Genomic DNA, 18,760 nt, shown 5'->3' with positions numbered 1-18,760 from the left:
TGGCCAGCCAGAGTAACCAGAGTTATGACTTCTCTGGCTGAACTCTGGCTACTCTGGCCAGCCAGAGTAACCAGAGTTATGACTTCTCTGGCTGAACTCCGGCTACTCTAGCCAGCCAGAGTAACCAGAGTTTTGACTTCTCTGGCTGAACTCCGGCTACTCTGGCTAGCCAGAGTAACCAGAGTTTTGACTTCTCTGGCTACTCTGGCTGAACTCTGGCTACTCTGGCCGAACTCTGGCTACTCTGGCTGCTCTGGCTAATTTCACGCACATCAAATGTAATTGTTTTCATCACATGTTAGCCTTTACTGTCGAAACATTAAAAAATCTACTTTCTTCTCGTATATAAACAAGTTAATTTGACTAACGTCTCCCATACTATAAACGACGTCGACGTCAAAGCTTTATTACACTAGTGTATTATCATTTTTATACGCCCGTTTGAATAACGGGACGTATTATGGGAACCCCCCCCCCCTGGCGGGCGGGCGGCGTCCACAGACTTTGTCCGGAGCATATCTTCTTCAAGCATGGAGGGATTTTGATGAAATTTGGCACAGTTGTTCACCATCATGAGACGGAGTGTCTTGCGCAAGAACCAAATCCCTAGGTCTAAGGTCAAGGTCACACTTTGAGGTCAAATGTCAAATTCAAGAATGACTTTGTCCGGAGCATATCTTCTTCATGCATGGAGGGATTTTGATGAAACTTGGCACAGTTGTTCACCATCATGAGGCGGAGTGTCATGCGCAAGAACCAAGTCCCTAGGTCTAAGGTCAAGGTCACATTTAGAGATCAAAGGTCAAATTCAAGAATGACATTGTCCGGAGCATATCTTCTTCATGCATGGAGGGATCTTGATGTAGTTTGGCACAATTGTTTACCATCATGAGACGGAGTGTCGTGCGCAAGAACAAGGTCCCTGCGTCTAAGGTCAAGGTCACACTTAGAAGTCAAAGGATACAAGAATGAAAGCCCGCCCGCTTAGCTCAGTAGGTAGAGCGTTGGTCTACGGATCGCGGGGTCGTGAGTTCGATCCTCGGGCGGGGCGTATGTTCTCCGTGACTATTTGATAAACGACATTGTGTCTGAAATCATTAGTCCCCCACCTCTGATTCATGTGGGGAAGTTGGCAGTTACTTGCGGAGAACAGGGGGGCGTCTTATCAACGATCGTACGACCGTTTTTGACGTACGATTATCGTACGTCGATCGTACGATTTTGCTAGTGTCTTATCAAAGATCGTGGGTGATCTATGTCGTACGATAATCGTAAGATTGTGTATAAAGTCTGCGATCGCTAAGGAGCAGTCGTAGATCAAACAAAATGGCCGCCGTAATATTACAAAGGCAACGCCAGCGGCGAAAAAGGCGAAATTTCAAGGAACGTGTGGTTACCATTGACCACTTGACAGAGCAGGAGGTCGTCTCCAGATACAGACTTGACAAAGCGTCAATTGCAGAGTTGGAGGGCCTCTGTAGGGAAGACCTGTCGCCCAAGACAGATCGTTCTTGTCCCCTACAGAGCATGACAAAGGTGATTTAATACTAAAGTTTATAAAGTTAATTAAATATACTGTACTGTATGTGTATTCAAGGAGAGACAACAAATGTAACAAAGTATCGAATACACAAACGCATGTTATCTCCCTTAACACAACAACAACAACACAACACAGAGTTGTCGGATTGTGTTTAGAGGGGTCCCTTAGACATTTACAGTTTACAATAAACTTGTAGATAAGTATGAGTTCTAAGAGACATTTTTAAAAGGTTTGGTATGGCATTCTTTCCATACTTTGGAGGAATTTCACTGACATGTGTTGCTACGTATTTCGGATGAACGAATATTCAGACTTGAAATTCCATGTTCGAATAAAACATAAAACGATGTATATACAGTACATTTCGGTTGGATGTAATTTCTACGTTGCTGAAGTATTATGTCTTATACATGTAAATTAGGTAAGCTGTAGCTGAACATCAATTATGGGTAAGTATTGTGTTTGTCATAGATTTTGAATGATGGGCAGACATCTGGCAAGTAAAATAGGAATTGAACATTGGACAATAATCTGCAAGTGCTTGGCAATCAAATAAGGGCCCAAATTATCTGAATTTATGTCTATATGCAAATATATTTAATCACAGGTACATGACAAATACCTAAAATTCCCATAATTGAGCCGTGCCATGGGAAAACCAACATATAAATGGGTTGAATTCATCCGCGCAGTCTGGTCAGGATCCATGCTGTTGGCTAACAGTTTCTCCTATTCCAATAAGCTTTAAAAGCGAACAGCATGGATCCTGACCAGACTGTGCAGATGCGCAGGCTGGTCTGGATCCATGCTGGTCGCAAACCCACTATGTTGGTTTTCTCATGACGCGGCTCATGTATTCCAATAGGTGTTTTTTTTTGGTATGTGTCATGTACCTGTGTATTTAATTACTTTGTCACTATTTTTATAAAGCTGTATGAATGTGTGACCATTACAGAAGTAGCACTGCCCTTTTGCCAAGTACTTATTGTGTATTAATCCCTTGCTTTTGCTATGGTGTAGTGTTGGGTGTCCTATATAAACTGGTGACACGGTAAACAGACTTAATATAGCCCTCCTCAGCTGAAGCAGAAGCCTCTTCATGCAATAAAAGCCCATTTAACACATTATCCCCTTTGTGTCTTTTCTTATGTTTGTCTTAACATTTACACACATTATAAGTAGCAAACTGTATTTTGTTCTCCTTAACACATGATTTTGAAAGACTCAAGTCCTAGAGTAGTGGTGTAGGGGATAAGTTGTTGGCCGCTCACTCAGGAGGTACAAGTTCTAACCCCAACAGGTGCCATTTGCATCTCCTGAAGGACACCATTACTGACTTTTCGAGAAACCGGACTCGAAAGTGATTCAGTAAAATACAATGAGCTGAAATAAATTGGTATAAACTAAGCGGCTAATCCATTAAAAAACCCTTGTAGCTGTCTGTAAAGATTACATCGGGAATGTTTAAATGCTCCCAGATTACATTAAGTGCCGTCAGACCATATTAAATATATGTTTAGGGGCCTCCGTGGCCGAGTGGTTAAGGTCGCTGACTTCAAATCACTTGCCCCTCATTGATGTGGGTTTGAGCCTCACTCGGGGTGTTGAATTCTCCAAGTGAGGAAGCCATCCAGCTGGCTTACGGAAGATCGGTGGTTCTACCCAGGTGCCCGCTCGTGATGAAATAATGCACGGAGGAGCACCTGGGGTCTTCCTCCACCATTAAAGCTGGAAAGTCGCCATATGACCTACCATGTGTCGGTGCGACGTTAAATCAAAAAAAAAAAAAATATATATATATATATGTTTAACCCGTTTATAATAATTATAGACAGAAGATACCAATTGTCAACAAAGACCACCTTTTGCTATTCCTTGGATGTGCTTTTCAGACAGGTTTGACTGAATATATCAATAGAGCAACCAAGTCGTCTAAATTTGGCTTCTTTTGTTTTCCTTGAGCTGGAAAAAAGAATTAATACAAGTCTGTCCTTATAATTTGCATACGTTACTTTGATATATTAAAAGTATATACTATAACATTATATTTTTAGGTTCTCATTGGGCTGAGATTTCTGGCTAAGGGTGACTTTTTATCAGAGGTCGCAGATTTGCATGGGGTTTCCAAGGCCACAGCAGCCACTGTAGTGGATGAGTTCATTAACAGTGTGAATCTAAGGTTAAGGAACATCAGGTATACAGTAATATTGTTACATTATCACAAAAGAAAGTTACTCGCATACAAGATAAAGTTCCATAACTTATATCTGTCCAAATTCAGGAATAGGAATGAAATTTATGAGAATTTTTTTTTTGATTTTTTGCTAGTTGATCAATGAATGTACATGTATCATATTTAATCTTTTCAGGATAGAAGTAATCTTATTATTGCAACTTCTACTTCAGTTACAATTATAGTTTTCCAAGATGGAAAAACAGTATTTAAGTCATTAACTGTAGACAATGAACTGAATTATTCTTATTGAAAATGGGCATGATTGAAAACTGGCATGTTTTTGATATATGCTTTTCTTTATATTGAGATTTAATCGATGAATGTCATCAATAGCTACATGTAGTGTAAATTAATGTGTGCCTTGCCAAGGATTTGAACACTTGACCTCTTGCAGAATGAAAAAGCTTACACTGCATTTCACTGTTCTGTATTCTGTTCTACTAAGACTTACACATTATGTCAAAATTTGTATAAACCAATACATTTATTTTTATTCTTAATGATTAAATTAAATACAGAAGAATATAATCTTGTTTTTTTTTTCAGGTTTCCAACAGATAGAATTGAGTTAAATGAAATAAAAAGGAAATTCTACCAAAAGTGTAGAATACCCAACATCATAGGTATATATCTTACGAAATATCCCTAAAATTACAATTTATGTATTAGCAACCTCATTGTATCAGTCAAATACATTTTGCATCCAATCAGCCTGGAATTTTAGAGTTGATGATTACTATGTCTTGTTTTTAATTGTGGTCAATTCAAATTTAAAACTAAGTCATCAGATTAAATGGAAGTGAAGCAGACATAGCAGATGTCACAATGTTTATCCAAAGAGTCATGAAACATATTAAGGGTACATTAATGACTAGAATCATTGAAATGTGTATTTACTACTTTTGTTTTCTTACAAACAAGAAGAATATAAATGAGTCCTATTGCAATTCACATGTATGCAATTCTTTTTCATGTATATTCACATTTCGTTACATTATGTAATAATTTCACATATTTTTATAGGAGCAGTAGATGGTACGTTAATACCAATTCAAGCACCCACAGAAGATGAGGCAGCATATGTTTGTAGAAAGAACTACCATGCTCTAAATGTTCAAGCCGTTTGTGATCCAGATGCAAGGTATATTTTTTTGATAAGTACTTAATTGTAATCTTTGTCATGTGAATGGAGCCCAACATCTTTCTTGTAAAGGAAAGTAAAACATAAGTGCAACTAGGGTGAAGAACTGTTCTGAATAGGTGGATGGAATTTCATTACCATAGTTTGGTGATATACATGAAATTTCTATCACCTCATGGCCTCTTGTTCAAATGAAACTTGGCGGAAATGTATATTTAGATAATGCATTGACCATTGACCTTTACTTTCCTGATTATATATAGATCTATTACTTGCCTAATCTGACGCATAAAGTTTGTTTTATATTGTGACTGTCAAACTGTAACTGCACATCATGTGACATATGTAAGAAATTAAAAAGCAGCCACTTAGTAATAGCCAAAAATCTGGACATGCTACACGAGGATAAATAGATCTATAATTGCTCTATCCTAGGAATATCCAGTACTTGTACTATTAGACAAGATGTAACATCATGTCATACGTACACAACAGTGACAACAGTCTAAACTTTCATCGGTGTTTACCTTTCTGTAACGTTTGCCCAAAAGCGGGCTTTTCCCGCAGCAGTCAGGGTGGACGAGAATTTTCCCGTCGCCACCTCTGACTGCTGACATTGCGAAACTAGTACGTCCCTCTCTTCAGGAGACCAGTTCATTTTCTTTTGACTTGACTCCATCGTCGATGCAGCAGAAGAAGTTATTATTTGACGTTTGTTCGCGAACTATCTCCTTATTGAAGAGCACTTAAAAGGAAGGGCGCATGCGTAAGAATCGCACATTCATAAAAAATCGTACGATCTTTGTCCAGCGTAAGATCGCTTTAGTAAGACGGTCGTAAGATCGAACGTAAGATAATCGTAGACCAAAATCGTACGATAAGATTTTGAAAATCGTACGATCGTTGATAAGACGCCCCCCAGGTTAGTACTGGTACAGAATCCAGGACCACTGGTTAGGTTAACTGCCCGCCGTTACATGACTGAAATACTGTTGAAAAACGGCGTTAAACCCAAAACAAACAAACAAACAAACAAGAATGAAAACTTTTCCAGAGCATTTCTTCTTCATGCATGGAGGGATTTTAATACAACTTGGCACAAATGTTCACCACCACGAGATGGAGTGTCTTGCGCAAGAACCAGGTCCCTAGGTCTAAGGTCAAGGTCACACTTAGAGGCCAAAGGTCAGATTCAAGAATGACTTTGTCCGAAGCATTTCTTCTTCATGCAAAGAGGGATTTTGATGTAACTTGGCACAATTGTACACCATCATGAGACGAAGTGTCATGCGCAGGTCCCTTCTTTAGAATTACTTCCCTTTGTTTTTATTATAAATAGCTTATATTGCAACTTTTTCATTACTAGTCGTAGGGAAAAATCGAGACCACTTTTCTGTAGTACAACATGCATACTACATCCAATGTTGAGGTGTATTTTGACCTACCTCTACAGGGTAAGGATTTTTCTGTGGACTTACAAATTTTTTTTGGATTTTTTTTTTAAGATTAACTTCCTTTAGTTGTTACTATAAATAACCTATACTGTAACTTTTTTTTAGAATTAACCATATGATAAAACCAAGATCACTTTTCTGTGGTACAACATGGATGTTACTTTCAAATTTTAGGTGTATTTTAAGGTATCTCTACTTGGTAAGCAGTTTTTTTGTGAACATAGAAAAACAAAAGAATTACAATAATTACTAAACAACCACAAAGTTAAGATTCCATTTGCAAACACAGCTGCTATTTGCTAATTTGCTGCGACGGGCGTATATTGTGACATTCTTGAACTCTTGTTATTTAATGGTTTTATTACACTCCCGCGACGTCAAATATGTGCTAACGACAGATAATGTTATTTTGCTACTTTATATCAAACTTACAAATTATGCTGAGATATTTTTGTTTAACGCCATACTGTAACAATTAATGGCCATATGGCGACTTTTCGCTTATAGTGGAAAACACTAGGTACTCCTTTGGCAATTATTTCAGGCATGTGCAGGCACATGAGTATAGCCACCAATCTTCCGTAAGCCAGCTTAATGGCTTCCCTATATTAAAGAGTTGTATAGCCAAAGCGAAATTCTGAACCCACAGTGGCGATGTGTAAGTGATTCGAAGTCAGCTACCTTAACCGCTCGGCCAAGGAGACCATTGACTAGATTTACTTAACAAGAATTATCTTATTATTATTATTGAGTATGTACATTTTATTTAATCTATTTAGTCTATTTCCAGTGTCATCAAGAGACTGCACTGATCTCCAATTGTTGACAATATTTTGCTGGAATATAGACAAACAGGGAGCTTTTTTACACTTGATGTACTAGGATGGAAGTATTCAACTGTCTTCAAGAGGACAAGAAACCAAGGGTCCTTTTTATTGTAAATATCTGCATTCCCGTTTCTATTTAATTTCAGTTTTGACTTTTCATTATCGATTTACTTAGTGCACTAATTTACTAAATATTGATATATTTCCTTTATCTCCGTTTTTAAGCAGAAATATTTGATTATTTTTTTTAAAAAGGACTATCTACCAATATCTAAAGCAAAGTGGACAACTTCTGTAGTGTCAATTTTTCACTGATTTTGGAATGTCACCAATTCTTGCCTTTATCAAAAGTTTCCACGTCTGTAAAAATCTTAGTCTGCTTTCAACACTTTGGAAGAGCCTTTAGTAAAAATTCTTCTTTTTATCTTTTAGATTCAAAGATTCAAAATCAAACACTAGCCATGAGTCTTAACCTCATAGATATTCTAAGTGAAAGGGAACCAGATGTTCTTTATTATGGACGTACGAAAACCACTGAAAGAAGTTGTTATAGATTTAATAATGTAAACAAACACTAACAGCATTGTCCATTCATATATAAAGTGTCAACTGGCTTACATCCTTCTTATATAAATGAAATGTTTCTGCAAGTAACACATCTTTAACATTGCATTCTAATGCAAAATTAAAGTTTTATATACCAGATACAAACTGTGAAATTTTAAAAGGTAGTCTTTTATATTCAGGGCCAATTGTATGGAATTGTTTGCCAATAGAAATCAAAACCTCATCTTCGTTGCCATGTTTTTTAACTGTATGAAATGGATCAATGGATGAATGATTTTAATGCTAACTACAGTTCGTGTCTTTTGTTTTTTCTTTCACTTTTGATCACTGGTGTTATGCTGAATTCAGTTTATTGATCAATTCAGAGTTGCTTTCCTTAAATTTTCTTGGGTAGGACACATCTCGATCAAGTTGTAATCTATAAAATAAACGGGTATTATTAAAATCCAGACAGATAAATATAGTATACATAGAGATGTTTTAGTACAAGGAGGGCTATTATCTTCTTCCAGGGCCATTATCACTCAAAGGTACCACTCTCCCATTTATTAACCTATACCTAACACATTCCAAGACTCATCCAGGTCTCGTTTTATCAATTTCATTTAATGGCATGCTAAGTTAATAGCAACTTGCTTAATTTACTTCGTTATAAATCCTAGAAAGACAACTTTAATGTTATTTCTGTCAAGTTTTGGTTTGTACATTTACAGATAACATGCCTGCCCGTTTTGCTCATCAGTGTGTTAAGCATGTGCCTATACTATCCCACGAAACACGAGAAACCAGAATACGCACAACTTGCAACCCAAGGAACACTCTTATTCATTTTTGGTATTATCCATTTCCTCGGCGGATGGTTCAGTCTTTCATGGAATATTGACTACAAAATATATAAGCCTCTGGCAGCATGTGTAAGTATCGAGTTAGGTTGAACTGATTTACTGTTTGAAATATCACGTAGGTCTGTTGAGAAGAAATGTATGCAAGTACTGGCACTATATAAGTAGTCGCTGATTGAGAATTTTATCAATGATAATTTACCATTTATGTCAAGTTTGGTTGAAAATAACAAACTGCATGAATGTTTGAATGATGTCTCTAAATATAAACATAAATGATATAAAAGTTCATGTTGAATTGAATTGACTTTATTAGCAGACACTTGTTTGAACAAAGAATCTATTGTGTCTAGGCGAACATGGATAACAACATTCGTCGTAATACCATGAAAACATTACGTATATACTGTGACTTTACGTATATGACTAAACATGAGTATTTTATTCATATATTAGGAAACAACCTTTTTCCGTTGTTAAACTCTGATGGAGTAGAATCTAAGAGTTTTGGAAACTGCATTTTAGACTTAAGTAGATGTTATATAATGATGATGTAATATGATGATAAGAATTTCCAGACATCTAAGCGAGAATTGAAGCAGTATGCAAATATAAATTATTTGATTTTTAAAAGTCATGATATTCATACAGCGATTTTCAGTTAAAAGACACATCATTAAGAAAAACGCGATTGGCAACGTTTTGGAAAATGGCGAGCAGGGCTTGTTTAGTTTACATTTATTACAAAAAACTTTCTAGATATCTGAATTATCAAAACATCAGTGTTCTGTATTAATGTAACATATAGCATGTACAGACTCAGATATTTACACAGTGATCATACAGTCTCAAGAACTCAAAGAGTAGATTAAGAATTTTTTTAAAACATGTCAGAACTTTTGCCGGTTGCAATTTGGATCAATTAGTCTGAGTATTGATGTTTGCAGTTAGTCTGAATATCATTGAAAAACTTTCTATTGTCTTAGTTCTAACCGAGTCAGGCAGTTTAATTATATCAAATATTCTTCCGAAACTATCAGTCCGAATCAATCATTTTATGGCCAGATATTTACACAATGATTTTTCTGATGACAAATACATTAAAGTAAATAAAGGTATCTCTAATTGTTTAAACAGTTCCGTCTGCAACTTTATAGGTAATGTAATGATTACTACTAAATTTTGTTATGGATAGCAGCAGGACATATTGGTTATTGCATAACTGACACGATGATTTCCATGTGTCATGCAAATGTGCTCTCTTTTGATAATAATAACCATTCTTCATAGTTTATTAGGTACGATATGTTTCATTAGAAACAGCAATATTGAGAGGCAAACATTAAGTGTTAAAGGACCGTTTAGGCTTTTATATGGATAATATTATACCTGGACCTGGGTATATTTAATCTTGCTTGATCAGTGCAAGATAATTTCCTGTCTTTTATAACTATGTTGACATTCAGAAATTACAGGTACATTCAATTTTGTACGTACTGAACTCATTAGAATCCATTACATTGATTACGGTGTATACATTTTTGAAATTTTGAAACACTATCAAGAAAATATACCTAGCATACAGTGTACTAGAAGGAATGTTAGGGGTCATATTTCCACTTGTTTTATCAGCATCCGTGTCGATTTTGTAAATGAAATTGCATTGGACCGTGTTGTCAATAAGGCAATTAATATACCCGTCGTCTCTTGTAGTTTTTATATAAGTTAATTAGTTGTATATATTCTATCATTTTCGTTCCAGATCTGCTGGCATATCTGGCTACTTGTCAGTCTGGTTTGGCATACTAACAGTATAATTCAATATGAGGTAAAGTTTAAAGTATGTTATCTCTTATATAAACGAGGACAACATTTTAATAACAACGCAAAAAACTCCCAAAAGAGCAATTCAAGCAATAAGACATTGGTGTAGAGGATAGAAGAATTTCAACTTTCTAACCCTTTAATATTATATGTATGGTCATTGATTTTTCATATTTGTTTGTTTGTTTGTTTTGGGTTTAACGCCGTTTTTTCAACAGTATTTCAGTCATGTAACGGCGGGCAGTTAACCTAACCAGTGTTCCTGGATTCTGTACCAGTACAAACCTGTTCTCCGCAAGTAACTGCCAACTTCCCCACGTGAATCAGAGGTGGAGGACTAATGATTTCAGACACAATGTCGTTTATCAAATAGTCACGGAGAACATACGCCCCGCCCGAGGATCGAACTCACGACCCCGCGATCCGTAGACCAACGCTCTACCTACTGAGCGATTTTTCATATACAATGCAATATGTTTCAGATTATTATGAATTTTGAATATAATTTACATATATCAACATAGATATATATTTAACATTTAAATCATTATGTTTCAATAATTTAATTTTAGTTATGCAATAAACTCACATACATCAGAAATGAATCACTCAAAATTTTATCTACTGGTCAACTGTCCCCTGTTTAAATTTGAAAAAAAAAACCATCGCTCGATAAAACTGTTAACCTAAGAAAACGATGGAAGACTATTTGTCTAAAGTCAAAACGTTTATTTTCCTCTGTCAGATCTTTCATAAATTGTATAGTATAAATGATTAACTAAGTAATCTACTGGACAGTTAACTCAGTCCAGGACAGTTAACCCAGTCCAAGAGGTCAGTAAGTCATTGTACTCAGAGGAGTACATATCAAAATACGAATATGTTTAACAATTTAAGAATAACTGTTCGTGAAATTCTTTTGAAGAGCTTGTTCATGAACATCTATATTGCGGAGCCTGTTTATGAACTTTTAGTTGACGATATCATTGTTGTGAAATGAAGCAGTTTATATATGTAATGATTATATTCCTCAGTTACTGATTAAGAATTAAACTGTTAAAACACAATACTGTTCTATGTCAAAATACTTTATCACTCCAGCGATAGATTTTAAAATGATATGATTTACTATATAGTTAATATTTTTATACATTTAAGATGACGTCCATCATAATATCAGCTCATCTGACAAGTTTGGTTACTGTTCTGGTTCTGGTAAGTTTGTGTTGTAATGATTCTATGGTTCTATATGAGCGTGTCTTAAAATTCGTAATCATACATTGAAATAAAAGTGATCAAGTTTAAACATTTTCTTATTTTATTCAAGATTTCTTACTTTTGAATTATGTCAGCTAAAGATAAAAATGAAATAGAATTACAACTTGATATTTTCTTTTGTTTAGGTACTTTGGCAAATAAACGTACACTGGAACCTTTACAAGAACGGGCAACAAAAAAGAGAAAGAGATTAGAAGGGACTATGTATTAAAACACACACTTTCACAATTCTTGTTCTCGGAATTATTGTAATCGCTACACAACAGTTCTACTTACATGACTATTCTTGATCTTTCCCTGGACTTTTATAATAAATATCATTCTAAAACTGATATTTAGCCACTTCGCGACAACATCTCGTGAAATGATACAGAAATGAATGTTTTACTGACTAGATTTAAATTTTATAACCAGAATTCTAATATGGTTTTTAGTCTCAAGACCCTTCTGCATATTTTTTTAAAGTTTGTAAGATTCTTGTAGAAAATTTCCAGCTGTTTTCATTAAGAAGTCTGTCATTAAAAGGTAAGGAAATTTGCATCGGTTTAAGCGGAATTCAGTATAGATCCAACCCGTTTATAAATATTAAGGACGTTTAATATTCGTCACCCAACCATGTGTCTGTTCAATGTCAGTTCTGATGAGAACTGAGAACAGAACCCACAAAAATGCTTGATGAATTGACCTCGGCTGGAATCAGCAGTCCCTGTTTTCAAGCCACATGCTCTAATACCGACAATGCTGTTAACACACTCAATGACGAAGGGGCACATATTAAAACAAGAGCCCAGTGACTAGTGGAAATTTGACAGCCATTTAAAATGACACTAATCTGACAGCCTGGCATGTGAATATAACATTTAGATACTAGGTCGAGCTAGAAAAAGGCTTTTTCATTCTAGATTTTAATTGTTGGGGCTGCTTGATTTTAATACGGCTATTGTATATCAGTTTTAATAGCTGGCTTGAGAAAGAAATCATCCTGCAATATGATCGGTTTCGTTGGACTTGGCACTTGAAATTTCTCTATGCAGGAGCCAATGTGACCATCTTAGGTAAAACTTTATATCAATCTGCAATAAAAATCATTTGCGTATCAAATTGCAGGAGGACTTAGTCTTAGGACTTTCATTGACAAATGTGTTATAATATGTTTAGAATTTTTCTGTCCCTATCAACACATGGTTTGTTCTGCATTGTGCAAACATACCAGTACGCGAAAACTGTTGAAATTCCGAACAAAGCACTTATAATGATGCGTCCATCTGGCAAACAGGGGTTCTTCCAGGAAAGAAATTATGCATGCATGTGACAGAAAAACAAACAGAATTGTTTTAATATTGCATATTTCTTCTCTGAATAGGGGATGATGGATAGGCTTTTTTTGTTATTCTCTGCTATAACACCCATGATCCTAGTTTCAGTTTTTATAACGTTTGTTTCTGCTATTACAGATTACCTTTCCACATTATCCTTAACTTCATATTTGATATCGTCCGTATTTCTTGCACGAATTTTACTCAAGTTATTCTATTTTAACTAGTACTTTTTGGTCAGATTACCCCCTCATATATACTGTAACTGAATTTTCAGATATATAGATCATCTTAACCATTAACTCTTGCAAAACCATAGAAAATGAATGATCATGCTTATGCAGCCATTTGTGAGTTTGCCATATGATCATACTTACTCAAAATTATAACGTACCTATGAAACAAATTTAATGCGATTAAAACATGAACAATAAATTTAATACGATTTAAAGCATGAACAACAAATTTAATGCGATTAAAACATGAACAATAAATTTAATACGATTAAAAACATGAACAACAAATTTTATACGATTAAAAGCATGAACAACAAATTTAATACGATTAAAAGCTTGAACAACAAATTTAATACGATTAAGAACATGAACAACAAATTTAATACAATGAAGAACATGAACAAAAAAACTAATACAATTAAAAACATGACATCTGTCAATAACTAAACAATGGAATGCTCTTGTATAATAAAAAGAAATGTTTAATGTGTGTTTTGTTAGTTCTTTGGTAAATGACAGTCTGGCAGACGATGCGTCCTTTATTAACTGAAGAAAATGTTATTTCTGAATAGTATTGCTTCACGAATGCTGTGTTTGTCCTTAACTGAGGACCGTACTGTATTTTTTATTCACAGTAATCGGTAGGCAGGGCTAATCCAATCGCTAATCGAACAACACTTTACTTCACAACAAATGTTTCTGTTGAGCTTACCAGAAGACCACCATATTCTTTAACAGTAATCCTTTGTGTGTAATGCGTCAGGCGCTAGCTTAACTATACACCCTTATTTTAGATAATTAAAGAAATACTCAATGTGGCCAATTTCCGAGTTACTGAATATATACTGCCGGTGTAACTGAGTATATACTGCCGTTGTATATACTACTGAATATATTTCGGTGGTGCATACTGTGGTGATAATAGAAATCAATACATTTTTTTAATGCAATGCATGTTTCTACTTAATGGTTTTAACTCATTACGGTTGATTGGTCATTGGTGGAATGTCGTACAATGTGTTCACAAGGTTGTTTGACTCAATGTTGTCGTCAGTCATGTGTAACTACATACTGGTTTTGAGTTTGTAATATGCCTACATCTAGAATCAGTAATAGATCGTTTATGTAATATATGACTAAAACAGTTCTCGTTGTAAAAACTGGAATTACAGAGTTTTAAAGTCATGTGATAAGTTAGAATGTGCTGGTATTGATAATGATATTGCTTTTTCCAATGTTCTGTTTAGTTATAAGATCGAGTAGTTATGTTACATCTAACAAATATTTAGTAAATTATCCCATTGGACCCTGTAGAAATGGAGGGAACAAACTGTGTACATATAAAAAGTTTAAGAAGGAATATTTGGTCGAGAATTATTGTAAATTCAAATATGCTTGTTTCTGTTAAATCACGCTTACGCTAAAATGACTTCACGTTAACGTACGATGACGTCAATGTTTTGTTGCAACCAAGAAAGAACGCTACTATATTTTATCTACTGTTTTAGATTAAGGACATATTAGAATCGAAATAATGAATAGCAAAGTCGTGTTTTACTAAAATTAATACACTTAAAATCGGCTTTACGTCGCCAGAAAAATTTACTCGGGCTTTGCCCTCGTGAAATTATTCCGCGGACGTATAACCTCTTTCTGTGTACTAATAACGTTAAAACACGTTTTTTCTATACATTATTTCTTAAATATACTCCCTCGCACTCATATAGCTGTATTTGCAAATTTAAGAATTGATACTGCCCTAACCTAATAGTAACTGGACGATATAAAAGGTTACATGTTGATGAAAGGATTTGCCCTTTTTGCACCAGTTAGGAGGTAAATGAGTTCCGTGTTCTGATGGACTGTTTTTATATGATGGTGGTAAAAGTTATTTACATATGCTTCAAATAATCTTGAACATTTCACTGTAACAGAGGAAGACAAATGTAAAGTAATTTTTACAAATGAGAGTATCTTAAGGTTGTCTGCCAAAACCTGCTTTGATATTTTGAAACAACAAGAACTGATTTCTTATATATAGCACATTTTAGTGTACATTTTTATTATAATCTTAGCTTATATTTTACGTAAATCTGACGGTAAACATATCTAAATTGGCCGAAGTATAAGGCTTTTTAGTTTTTGTGTGTGTGTGTAAACACTCGTTAATTCTGTCTTCATTATTTGTTTAGTAATTACTTTTTAATTTTAAATAAATTATTATGTTGATTTTCCAGCTAATGCTTTGACCCTTATAAGCTTTCGGTATAATAAAATAAATATTGCATTCCTGAGAGGGTGATATGAAAAATGTTCACCCCTCGAAATATGAATATAGACCTCGGCTGGCGCCTCGGTCAGTATTCATATATCTCGCGGTGAACATTTTTCATATCACCCTCTCAGGAATGCAATATTTATATAATAGTAGCATTGCAATTCACATTTGGTGTTAGACGATATATGTGTTAGTTATAATTTGATAACATACAACAAGAAATTTTCATAAAAGGGTTTCTTAATTTTGGTAGGACACTACTGACACTTCTTTTTATCTGTAGTTATACTTGTAAATATTATACGAGTGCAGTAATCAGTCTACGGTGATAAATGTGTCTTAATATTGTTTGGATAAAGTTTTTTAATGTATTTCATTAGTAAACGTCAACTTTCCATTTTAAATAGTTTTTTAACTGAAATGTATACTGTCAATAATATGAATCAATTTTAAGTATTTTGTAGTTCTGTATGTAAAAGAATGACCATTTGCATATATTGATGCTATTGAATATATATTTTACTGATGTTTGTAAATGGATGAGTCTCTAATAAACTATATATATATTCTCTCTATATAAATAATATATTGTAATGCTAACTTGTATCCTCGAGGATCTTACGTCTAAAAAAATCAACTGTTCTAAATTTAATTATATTCCTTATTAAATCAAATGCAAACTGTCTGTATGAATTCAGTGTATCATTGAAAACAAGTTGACTTTCAGAGAGATAACGTATATAACAAAGTATTCTCTGGTCCAGAGAAAAAAGTTAAAAAGACTAAACTGTCACTTCTGATTAGTGAGTAATGGTAACAGAGATTTGAGTATATATGCAAATGTTGAAACAGTACGAATGTGCAGTACAGTTCGGATGTGTATATAAAGCAGCGTCGAAACTAAACTTTAGTGGACTTGCTGTGGAATGAGCGCACTCGTTTGTACTGCTACAGGCGCTTTGCCTTAATTAGTCTGGTGTATTGTGGTGGTGATAAGTTCACATGAATTCTCTCTACTTGAAAATTGAAAATAATTATTCGCTTTAGTGGGATATTAAACATAATAAAGTTCCGATGTGGTCTGAAGACGTGTAAAAGGTCACCATAGTAAACCTAACCTGGATTCTGTACCAGTACAGTCCTGTTCTCCGCAAGTAACTGACAACTTCCACATATGAATCAGAGGTGCAGGACGACTGATTTCAGACACGATGTCTTTATCAAATTGTCACGAAGAACAGGCGCCTTGCCCGGGTATCAACCTCACGATCCTTAGATCTGCGTTCTCTCTATTGAGCTAAGCGGGCGGGCTGAAATTAGGGGCCATAATTCTAGAAAAAAAATATCCACAGAAAAAAGTCTCTTATTTATGGTCATCAATCATATTCTTTCAATAATGTTTGAAGAGTTGAACTTTTGTGTGTTTGTTTGTTTGGGGTTTAAAGCCGTTTTTCAACAGAATTTTAACAACGGGAAGTTAACCTAATAAGTGTTCCCGGATTCTACATTCTCTGTATCACAACTATCAAAAGGGCCATGACTACGGTAAAATTGTCACAGCAAACGTTCCCTATTTTATGGTAATCTGCACATCAAGCTTGTTCATCTGTGAAAGTTTTAAGCAAATCCTTTCAATAGTGTTCAAGCCTCTTCATATGTGAAAGTGTGTTCAAATCAGGCTAATAATATATGGGATGAGTTGGACACACCAGATTTCGGTACTTACGGACAGCAGAAAAAGCTATATCCTCCACCACCCCAAATGTGGAGGCATAGAAAGGTTGCCCGACCATGTTTGCAATTGAAGTTCTGTAAGCATTGTATTCTGGAAGGGTCTAAATTGTTCACCTGTCATCTTACAGTACAGCTGTATTATACATGTTATTATCAGAATGATTTTGTGGAGAAAACATAGGTCACTAGGTTGTGTTTGGTCTGTACTTGGACAACCGTCAGATATTACACATCGAAACATTCAACTGTAATAATTATGCATATTTTATTTATGAAAGTTTGTTATGTTTGAGTATTAATGGGACATGCATTAATAGACAGTTGTTTGCATGTACTTAACAATGGTCACAAGTTTTCAAATCCGCCGTAAAGAAAGGTTTCATGTTAACGTTTCCCTTCTGATCAAAGACTGCGAAGTTTGATGTAAAAAATCCGATAACTACATAAATTTAATATTTAGCTAATAATCGCTGTTATACCTGTTAAGTGCTTAAAATAGCTTAAATTCATATGAAAGATATTACTAAACTGAATATAGTGTTCGTAAAAAAAATTGATCCATCGAATCCATAGTCATCGCCACATTTTTACGGCTGCTACACCAAGGTCACGGTAAATGTTAATTGTACACACATCTTCAAGCTTTTTATACCCCCACCAAACATGTTTGAGGGGGGGGGGAGGGGGGGGGGAAAGGTTATATACGAGTCAGTTTTGTCCCGTCGCGTCGCGTCGCGTCCCGTCGCGTCCCAAAATTTATATTTCGGTTATAACGAACTGGATTTGATTCAGACTTAAAATAAATGTTCCACCTTATCACCCACATCATGTGACACAAGGTGCATAACTCTGACACCAATTTTTTCATGAGTTATGCCCCCTTTTACTTAGAATTTAAGGTTAATTTTGATGCATTTTCAATGTATCTCAGTTATTACTAAATGAATTTAATTCAAACTTAAAATAGATGTTCCACCTTATCACCCACATCATGTGGCACAAGCCGCAAAATTCTGACACCAATTGTTCCTGAATTATGCCCCCTTTTACTGAGAATTTAAGGTTAATTCTGATGTATTTTCACTATATCTCAGTCATTTCGAAATGCATTTGTTTCAAACTTAAAGTAGTTGTTCCACATGATTTTTCGTTTTTAATTTAATGTACAACGCCAGTGAATATACTATGTGTAAAATTAAGCGTTTAATCAAATAAAACAGTTTCAGTTTCAGTTTCAGTTTTACATCATCACCTCCCGTCATATGCCACAAGGTGCATAACTCTTGCACCAATATTTCCTGAATTATGCACCCTTTTTGCTTAGAATTATAATTGTATAGTGTTTTGATACACATTATCTGTACCTCTCTTATTATTTGATATTTTTAACACAGACTCAGCTATTGTGCAATATTATTCACCATTGGAGTCATTAAACACTCCAGTGACAGTTCTTGAAGTATTTAAATGTTTTGGTACACAGA

At 34.9% G+C, this 18,760-nt stretch overlaps 1 protein-coding gene across 1 annotated transcript; it reads left to right on the top strand.

Annotated features, from left to right (window-relative positions):
- The first annotated feature begins 214 nt into the window (after window positions 1–214).
- LOC123541220 (putative nuclease HARBI1) lies at window positions 215–8,410 on the top strand. Its single transcript, XM_053527175.1, has 6 exons — window positions 215–1,536; window positions 3,598–3,737; window positions 4,326–4,402; window positions 4,803–4,920; window positions 7,165–7,311; window positions 7,634–8,410. Exons 1-5 carry the CDS (start codon window positions 1,327–1,329, stop codon window positions 7,184–7,186), a joined length of 567 nt encoding a protein of 188 aa, XP_053383150.1. The 5' UTR covers window positions 215–1,326; the 3' UTR covers window positions 7,187–7,311; window positions 7,634–8,410.
- Window positions 8,411–18,760: the final 10,350 nt, after the last annotated feature.

This window comes from Mercenaria mercenaria, chromosome 16 (genome assembly GCF_021730395.1).
Source record: "Mercenaria mercenaria strain notata chromosome 16, MADL_Memer_1, whole genome shotgun sequence".
NCBI classification, from domain to species: Eukaryota; Metazoa; Mollusca; class Bivalvia; order Venerida; family Veneridae; genus Mercenaria; species Mercenaria mercenaria.
Note: the sequence above shows the minus strand (reverse complement) of the source record. Positions and strands in the feature narration are given on the sequence as shown.